At 37.0% G+C, this 9,889-nt stretch overlaps 1 protein-coding gene across 1 annotated transcript in view; it reads right to left on the bottom strand.

Annotated features, from left to right (window-relative positions):
• Nucleotides 1-9,619, bottom strand: part of FUBP1 (far upstream element (FUSE) binding protein 1) — a 17,925-nt gene extending 8,306 nt beyond the window's left edge. The window contains exons 1-16 of the mRNA XM_010156484.1: nucleotides 9,611-9,619; nucleotides 9,148-9,238; nucleotides 7,208-7,246; nucleotides 6,811-6,850; nucleotides 6,081-6,130; nucleotides 5,923-5,994; nucleotides 5,597-5,654; nucleotides 3,970-4,132; nucleotides 3,791-3,889; nucleotides 3,654-3,707; nucleotides 2,845-2,947; nucleotides 2,660-2,760; nucleotides 1,910-2,051; nucleotides 981-1,141; nucleotides 528-682; nucleotides 361-440 (exon numbers count right to left, since the gene is read on the bottom strand). Coding sequence (XP_010154786.1) covers nucleotides 361-440; nucleotides 528-682; nucleotides 981-1,141; nucleotides 1,910-2,051; nucleotides 2,660-2,760; nucleotides 2,845-2,947; nucleotides 3,654-3,707; nucleotides 3,791-3,889; nucleotides 3,970-4,132; nucleotides 5,597-5,654; nucleotides 5,923-5,994; nucleotides 6,081-6,130; nucleotides 6,811-6,850; nucleotides 7,208-7,246; nucleotides 9,148-9,238; nucleotides 9,611-9,619 — 1,417 coding nt within the window. The remainder of the gene's footprint in view (nucleotides 1-360; nucleotides 441-527; nucleotides 683-980; nucleotides 1,142-1,909; nucleotides 2,052-2,659; nucleotides 2,761-2,844; nucleotides 2,948-3,653; nucleotides 3,708-3,790; nucleotides 3,890-3,969; nucleotides 4,133-5,596; nucleotides 5,655-5,922; nucleotides 5,995-6,080; nucleotides 6,131-6,810; nucleotides 6,851-7,207; nucleotides 7,247-9,147; nucleotides 9,239-9,610) is intronic.
• Between the last annotated feature and the right edge of the window lie 270 nt (nucleotides 9,620-9,889).

Genomic DNA, 9,889 nt, shown 5'->3' with positions numbered 1-9,889 from the left:
GGGAAAGAAAACACATTCTTATTAAAAACTTGGTGTAAAAATATGCACTGTAAGAAAAGTGAACTGATTTGCACACATCAGTTAACCAAGAGTTCTGCAAAAATTATCAAACTGGGATGCACAGTCAATAACTTCTTATAAGGAACCATATTCCAACTGTAAAAACAATTTTAACATCTCACAAGCAACTCATGGGAAGAGTAAAACGTATGTGAACTGACAGTCAGCGAAGAAAAACCTGAAGAATAATAGCTTTTTTTAGATTTCCAGTGTAAAACATACGAATTGTGAAACACATGCTTCTAAGGACAAAATGGATGTACTCACAGTACATTATAGCACAACTGTGACATTTCTTACCTGGATCTGGTGGATTTGGTGGCTGCCAGTGGGGATAAGCATTCCCCCATCCTTGTGGAGCATACGGAGCTGGAGGACCACTATAAAAGACCAAGTCATACATACACAGTGAAAGCCAGACCCAGGGCCACCCTACAGAAAAGGAAGCTAGCTGAAGCAGTACTTACTGAGGTGCAGGGCCAGGAGGCCCTGGATTATAAGGAGCTGGGTTATATGGTCCCATGGGAGCACCAGGACCTGGTGGCCCAGGAGGTCCATGTGGGCCAGGAACAACACCATGGGGTCCATGGGGAACAGGTGGACCCAATGGATTTACTGGACCCTGTAACAAGATAGGTTTTTTTCATTATGCACAGAGTGGGCATCTTCAAGAAGACAGCATTAAAAAATACACTATATTACATCAAAGGCAGCAACTTTTTCTTCGAATTTCACTTTTTTGCTTCTTTCAGTGCATCAAATAATGTTTGTGTTAATTTAAATGCAGCTTACCATTTATTATTATAAATGTATTAGCTGATTAAGTAATTTGGAAGTGAAATGGATTAAGTCTCCACAACGGACATTCGCTTCCTATTCTGTTTAGTTACAACAGTAAACCAACACAGCTGTACACTCACTCCAATCTTTTCTTCTATAAGTTGTCGTGCATAATCTATTTGCTGGGGTGTTCCACGGATAGTAAACATCTTCATGTTTGGATCTGCATTAGGTGGAGGATTTCTTTGAAGTTCTATTCTAGCACCAGACTGCTGGCTTATGCTTTTAATAGTTTCACCACCTACAACGAAACATGGAGCTGTTATGACATGCACTAAAGTGAAAATACTAAGATTCAAATCAGAGAAAGCCAACTGCATGGAAGCTGAAGATAGAAGCGAAAAGACCCCTATACTTATGAACCACACAAGAACATTCTAACAACAGTTAAAAAACCAAGCCTCTGAATTTAGTATAGCTTAGATTGCTGGGGTTTTTTCCATTTATGTAAATATGTAGATTAGACATGAGTATCAGCCAATACCCATGGTAATCAGTAAGTACAACCTTATAGCCTAACCTCCCTACAAAGCAGTAGGCAAGTACACATGACAAAAAAAAAAAAAACAAACCAAAAGCTGACCAGAGAGTAAAGATCACATTTTTTTGCAGTGTACTGAAACCAGAAAGTTAATTTCCCTAAACTAGTTTCTCCTCTTACTGCACCTCAAGAAATTACATGCATGGTCAGCAGGCACAGAATTTTCAAAACAGAAGTCATTTGGCACTAATAAAATAACAAAAAACAAACAAACAAAAAAACCCCACAAACAAACAAAAAAAACCCACAAAAAATCAACCTTCCAGGCCAAGAACTCAACTATGTCAGCCTATTTGTTGTGCCTGGAACACACGTTACAAACAAAATATTAGGATAACTCAGGTATTTAATTTAGAAGCATTCAGCAAATTACTTTTAAAACAAAATTATTTGGGGAACAATTATTTTTAACTATCTAGAGATTTTTTTAAACTACATATAGATACACATATATATAAGGTATATTGCCTTTGCCAATGATTAATCCAGTTTTGCCAGTGGGAACAATAAAATTGAATTCCTGTAATCCACCAGGAGGTCCCATGTTCCAGTTGCCTTGGCCTCTACCCCTTCCTCGACCACCAGGTCCTGGTCCACCAGGGTTACCAGCCTAAAAAGAAAAAGCAGCAAATTAGCATGTTCTACAAAAACTACTGCAAACGAATGCCAACTGGTTACATCACATCTTTTGTTACGAAAAACCTTATTTACTACTCATTGTTTCAACAGTTAAACTACTATCTTTTCCAGAAGACCTAAATTACATTTTAAAATACGTTCTGTTCAACTGTGCATATGAAAGAAGGAAAGGACATAGAAGAAAGCAGAAAATTTCACACATACAATGATGTGATTTCTGTCTGCCTTCTGTATATGCACTGGTGGGGCTCATCTCAAAATATGCACTTAAACAGTCCTTTAAACAACAGATACAACTAAAAGTAACAGTATATTGGCTATTAAAACAAGACAACAGAAGAAGCAACTCTAAATCCAACCAGATCAAGAACTCCCATGACTTTGAAACAGTAACTGTAATCAGTTAATCAGAAAACAGTAACTGTAAAAGCAAACATTTGTATTCCAGGCTGAACTCTGAAGCAGATTCAAACAACACCTTTCAATTCTTTTCTGTAGTTACACACTAATTTTTAAAATTTTAAGTCTTTCCAAAAGATTGGCAGGAAGTTGTAAGCAGTAAACAACATATCACCCAACCTGAACACTTCGAAGGAGATCTGTAATAATTTCTGCAGCATGCTGACATCTGTCAGGAGGCCCTGTGATTTGGGCTATTCTATCTGGAGTTGTTCCATCATCTGGAATAAAAATGAACTATTCCAGTATATGTAATCCAGTAAATTCACACTCAATTCACAGAAACTTACAGACATATTACCAACCTGGCTTAAATTGGATCCTAACACCAGCATCATTCTGTATCTTTTTTATCATCTCTCCATTTCTTCCAATTACAATACCCACAGCAAATCGTGGTATTGGAACCTTAGAGAGAAAAAAAAAAGTCAAGATGTTGATGATGCAAATATTCCCACCAAACTGACACAATTCAAGGATCACATATTAGACTGGTAAACTAGAGCCTGAAGTGGCATAGGTCTGGCCTTCTCAAGTGTGAAGTTTTTGATACTGTCACAAGTCTACCAAATACTAGACAGAAGAAGGAAAAAAAAAAAATCCTATGCACTACAAGTTCTCATAGTGGCAGCAATTCCAGTGGATATTATGCTTCTCACAAGCAAAGAAAACAAGTTTTAATGGGCCTAAAATGCAGATTCTAGTAAATTAAACTTTGTCTCACCTCCGATGAGGTTATGTACTCATGATTTGCACAACAGGTGGACTTAAATATTCTTCTGTAAGGGCCAAACAGCAACTTCTATAATGACATTATATATATAGACATAAACTTTTCATTGTTTTTTTGATAAAAACTCCTGCTAGCTGAAACTGTTCTGGTAATGTAATGTAAAGTGAATGCTGCACACCACTCGAAATCGTAATTTCAGCAATGATCAACTAATACCTACATGCCATAACCACTTTTGGAACTTGTTAAGATGTGTAATACAACTGAAAGCTCTTAAACATTTTCACATGAACATCTCAAAATACAGTGAACAAGTTTTTCAACCATGCTTACGTCTATCCCTTCATTTCCTCCTATTCTTGACCCATATTCGTTGCGCACCTCTCTAAAGCCACCTTGATCACGAATTAATTCCAGCACCATTTCCTTGGCTTGCTAAAAGAAGAAAGAAAGTTCATTTAGGTACTGCAACACCAGAATGGATTTTAAAATGCTCTGAATTCTGAATGACTCCTTACTTGAACTTTATAAGGGTCTCCAGTTATCCTAAGGGGCTTGTCTGCACCAGTGTTCTGTGGACCGTCTTGAATCATGACCATTTTGACACCTGCCCGCTCCTATTTGACAAAAGGGAGGTCAATACCCACTCAAATCTAGATTTGCTATTAACAGGTGTTTAAAGATGATATATACATACCTGTAACTGTTTAATTGTCTCTCCACCTTTTCCAATAACTAATCCTGCTTTACTTGCTGGAATCATAATTTCTTGGACTGCATTTCCAGGTCCATCACCATGATGAAAGCCAGGTGCAGGCCTTCCCTTTTCAACTATTTGATCAAGTAATCTTTTTGCTGATCTGTGAAGGAATATACACATTATAAATATATTTACTCCTACAAGTACCACTTGCCCACACCTATTGTGCTTGGAATTTTATTTTGAAGTGTTTTTGCAGAAGAAATATAATTATTATCACTAAGAAATATGAGGCAAATGCAGCAAAACTATATCAGTAATTTAAAGTAATTGCAAGATAATGTGTTAGACCTAAAACCACCCTAATGTCAGAATACAAAAGGCAGTTCTTTACCAAACACACATAAGTAGAAGTTACCGCCTCAAACATGATCATCATCTCTGAATAGTTACACGATCAAACCTTACTTTGGAACAAAAGATGGAAACCCTGTCCTTTAATTTTTTTTTTTTTTTAAATCCATGTTAATGAGAAGATTGGAAATTTTTACAATCTACCTTCTTCAGTGCATTAAGAATCCCCAGACAAAAAGCTTCGAACTTTGCTTAATTTCAGGGAACCTTATTCAACAGTAATTTTTCTTTAGGAAAAGACATTTGTGCTTGTACCCATTACCAGAATATCAGACAAAGGCAACTATATATTCACCACACATGTAAGTCAGTTGCCATCAAAGTAAAATCATTACTACAGTACTAACATTAGTTAAAACCCCCTCCCTCTAACACGTGAGAATAAACTATAATTAGAAAGAAAATTCCCATCAAGGAATGACTTCATTAACAGCAGCTTGCTTGGCTGCATCCTAAGAGGAGAATGCCATGCTACTTTCCCAAGCAGAACATGTAGCTGCAGGCCTTACCTGCAAACATGAAGTGGGAGCAGCTGACATAAATCAGGTAATACCAAACATACTAGTACATTTAAGATCTTCCCTAGCAATGCCAGGATAAGCCAGTCTGTAAGCGGTTATATAACCTTTGTTACCAGTAAAAAAACCCAAAACAAACCAATCCCTATTTTCATTTTCATCGCCATCACCCTCTTCCCTGAGCACAGGAAGGCAAAAGTTAATGCTGACAGGTATTACACAGACTTCACTTGCATAACTTCTGGTAGACATCAATTTATACCAAAGATATTTAAGAACTCTGATGGGCTGGGCTTTGAGTAACTCCAGCTCTTACACATCACTTATTTTCCACATTTTCCCTGTAATCTTCAAATTTACGGTGAACAGTTTCTTTTTAGCACACTTTTTTTTTTTTTACTATGCATTCCACTATGCATTACATTTTATTCTCAAGCTGAAATCAGTGCACAGTTAGGTAAGTATTATCTACAAGATTTGGACTTGAAAAAGTTCCATATTTTTGTCTTATAATTCCAAATATGTTGAGGGATCTGACTGCAGGTTCATGGCCTTTATTCTTGTGTATACATTTAATTGTGACCAGACTGCCCCTTCCACAGAAGAAAAACATACTATCATAAATATACTATCTAAAAAAGTGATGTGTATTGCACATTTAAATATGAACACAAGGAATCTGTTTTACTTACTGTACAGACTCTGGTGTTCCAGTTAGCATACATGATCTTTCAGGCAGGCCTCCACTATCTACAGTAATAAAATGAAACCAATTCAGCAGTAGTGTTAAGGCAGAAGGAGACAGAAGTTAAACATAACATATAAACTGCTGCAGCTTCAATGAGTGTCTCAACTTTTTACGTTTCTTTAGACCGTGATAACAGTGATCAGCACAGTAAAATATACCTCAAATGAAGGTTCAGGCAGTTGTAGAAATGATCAGCCTTCTGAAGTCTCTACCAAAACCACCCACCAAATAAACAAAAACACACACCCCAAAAAAACTAGAAATAGTTACCAGGTGCAATCTGTATTTTACAGCCAGACTCTTGTTGAATACGTGAGATTTGCTCTCCACCCCTGCCAATTACTTGGGGAAAGAAAATACAGAAAGATTATTTCTATTAAGAGCATCTGCTAACATCCCTCACTGTACTACACCCCCATACTACTTACTGAATCCAACCATCCCATCTGGAACTTTGTACTCCTCTGTCATCACAGACCTACAGAAAACATTAAACCAAACAAAAGACAACTATTCAGAGACCAAACCAGCATTAAATTTTTATATATCCTCCCATTCATGTAAAGAAAGCTAGTGCCCCTACTCTCTCCTGGCTTACTTGCCTCCCATTAACTTTACAAGACATGATGCAAGCACAGTACAACATCGAAGTACATTGAAATACACACATTTCAGCATCTCATCTACCAAAACCAGCCAAAGCATAATAGTGGCATGTGGTTGCTTAGGGAAGAAATGAGTTGAGAAAACTAAATTGTAGCAAACGTAGCTGACTGAGCAGTATGCTCTGTTGAATCTGACCTTTATTTTTAAAAAAAAACCCATTAGCTTTCCTTTTTGTTTAGAAGACAGTGTCAACTCCTTCCCCTTCAGATCTGCTTCCAACTTGTGGTTATGCTACCTATGCTCAAGCAGTAAAAACCAGCAACGCATCTTCCTTTTACTAAGCTCAATGCACAGCCTAGGCTGCGAAGACAAAGGAATAGAGCAATATAGATGCACTTTTAAGTGTTTGGCTTGGGACTTGAAGCTAAATTTCAATGGATCACACAAAGAGTAAATGCTTTATGCACCAATACCACTTTTTCAGAAAAATTTCTTAAAACTGATCTCTTTCAGTAAAAAGGAAAACTACAGAAGTTGCAGTGGAACACATACCTCTGTTGTTGATGCATTGGTGGTAGCTGATTTCCAAAAGCTATAAACAAATATTGTTAAAAAGTTAAATTCAAACAAATAGTGTAATACACAACTAAACTTCTCCTTTGATAATAAAACTTAATTGTATCAACTTCTGTCCAAGCTGACTTTTTACAAAGAGTTATCAAGAGGTTTAAAAACAGCTGAAGATTCTCAGCTCTTGCTAACATTGTCAGTTTGACAGAGCAGACTCCACTGCTTCAAGAAGAGACACAAACACCCAGCCATTCTTTTTTGATCTGTCTAATTCAAGTATCACCTACCAGAACACTGTCTCAAATTCTTGTTCTATGTTAGACTTGCTTAGGTTTTTTTGTGTGGTTTTTTTTTTTTTAACAAAATAAAATTTACTTACAGTCATTCTGAGGAGCAACTTTCTTAGCATCTGGTTGATCTGCAAAATCAAGATTTTTAAAATTTTTTTTGCCAAGAAATTCAAGAAGTGTTTACACCTTTTAGTGCGAGTTGTAACTTTCCAGTGTATTTTAGTCCCCCTTTCCTTTTTTTTTTCCTTTTCTTTCTTTTTTTTTTCCTCCAATTTCAGGGAGTTGATCATCTGAATAAAAGAAAGAATCTCACGAACACTCAGCACTTGGTTAGTATAGCTGAAAAGATGTTAGGTTTTTCCACATTATCTATTCAGTAGTTTAACAAAAGGCAGTTTTCAGAACACACTGTAGATTGCTCATACCCAGTCACTGAAACTTAACTAAGACAAGGAACAAAGTTTAGCTCTGTTGGTTGCTCAAGCTAATGATGCTTCTATAGTAAAAAAGGAAAAAAAAACCCCTAAATCCATACAAAAATCAACAATGGTTTAAAGAAAAAAATAATTCTGACAGTGACCACAAATCTAGATCAAACATCTGAAAAATACAACAGTATCACATGGCAATGCAATCTCAATCTGAATGTCGATATGAAACTCCTATCCAAATATCAAGCATTTCATAGCATAAAACTTCAAAAAAAAAAGCAGATTCAAAGCAACTACATCACTACTATCCAAATCCTTTCTGTACAGTAAAGGAATAAAAGGCATAATTAACCTATATCTGAAAAGATAAAACTTCAGATGCTTCCTTCCCACCCCAAAATAAAGGTTACATGAACCACCATAATTTATGTGCAGCAAAAACTCAAGACACATATTCCAAGAAATATTTGTGTCAATCCAGAAAGATCCACTAGTTTATGTCATGTTTACATACTAAACACAGGTAATAAATAAAAATTCCTGCCTTTAAAAGGAGAGGGCATTCCCTCCCAGTGTGTTGTACTGCTCGGACTTGTCCAAGAGCCATCTACACATAAAATAAAAAGAATACATTACATATATCATCTGAAGCATCATTAGCTCATTTTTTGTATATTAAAAACCTCACTGTTAATAGGAAAAAAACCCCTTTATGACAGGACACAAGAACTCCTGATATAAAGCCTTTGTTACATTCTGTAGACTGAGTTTCAATCCTCTTAAAGGAAAAAAGGCATTGCTCTTTGTGAGACCTATGAGAACATTTCAACAAGCTCAGAGATTTCCTTCCACAATCTAGCCAGGATTTTGAGTGTATATGAAATATATCAAACCCTGTTAAGTTCAAACTGGCTGCTTTGTAAGAGACAGAAGACGACACGCACACATTTCAGGAGAAAACTTTACTGCAGTATAAGGCAAATCCAAAAGCTGCAACAAGTCAGAAGATTTAAGTATGATCTTATCAGGGTTCACACATACTACAGGTTTAACTATCAGACTATGCAAAAGTTTGTACAAAGTAAAAAATGTACTTCCCTGACTTTTTTTCCAAGTCCTATGCTTTTACAATGGAATGTATTAATACTTTTATTTGAAACTGGGCAGTAATAAAGTACAGGAAACAAGCAAATTTAAGGAGTGAGCACTTCCTGCTCTAACTGTAATTTACAAACTGTAATCAGTCCTACCCAACAACAAAAGATAAATTACATACCTGTGTAATCGTTTCTCAAACATGCATTTATCTGCCCCCCTCCCTGGCATACATTTTCCTCTTTTCAGCATTTAAACCACATTTAAAGTATTTTCAAACAAGCTTACGTTCACTTCAGGATAGAGCACAATGGTTTAAAACGAATTCCCACCATTAAAATGAAAATGAAATAGCATGTAATGATTTATAAAGGGAACAAAATGTTTTTTATGCCGTGCTATGAAAGAAACCAACCACCACAAACAAAAAAAAACCACCTGCAATCTTCCTGGCACCGTGGCCATACTCAACAAAAACAAATGCAGCAGTAACGAGTGCATACCTCCATCCTCAAGGGGTCTTTTTTGTCCTCCGTAACCGTAGTCGTTTGAATTCATTGCTGTGCCAGCATCTCCTCCAATTTTTGCTGCAATCTAAACAGAAGGCAGATGTTACGAGTAAAATAAAAAAATCACTTAGCCTGCCGTTGTTCCACGTCTTCTATACGATTTTAATCGATTCAGACAATGCATATTAAAATGACCCCAAATAAACAAATAGAAAACTGCTGGTAGAAACAGCTGCGGTCACAGAAATTTTATTTTAAAATATCTTTAAGGAGTATCTCTGTATTTTCTTAATTGGTTAAAAGAAAAACCCTAAACACACAAAACCAAACAAGAAACCCCCCCGTCCTTTAAACAGCAGAAACTTTTTTTTCTAATAAGGAGCTTTTAATTTTCTACACATTCTTCGCAACACATTGCGGCGCCTCAGAGGGCCTAACAGCTAAAACTATTTCAAACCTTAATCATCCCGACTACAACGGGTCTTCAAACACTGCCAAAACCGCGACGAGTTATTATCAGACAAGGAGAAAATTCTGCCCGAGAAATCACGAAAACATCGCCCGTGGTGCAAGAGGCACAAATAAACCCGCGAGATGAGGAACTTCCGAGACGACGGCGGCGGCCGCCTTCGCTCCGCAGGCCGCAGCGCTTCCCAACCGGTCTGAGCAGGTTAGCGGGCACCCAGGGCGCCTCGGGGAACACAATACGAGCGGCGCGGCGGAGCCGCCCTCCCTC

Source organism: Eurypyga helias, unplaced genomic scaffold, assembly GCF_000690775.1.
Source record: "Eurypyga helias isolate BGI_N326 unplaced genomic scaffold, ASM69077v1 scaffold6580, whole genome shotgun sequence".
NCBI classification, from domain to species: Eukaryota; Metazoa; Chordata; class Aves; order Eurypygiformes; family Eurypygidae; genus Eurypyga; species Eurypyga helias.
This window is presented reverse-complemented; position numbering and strand designations above follow the sequence as displayed.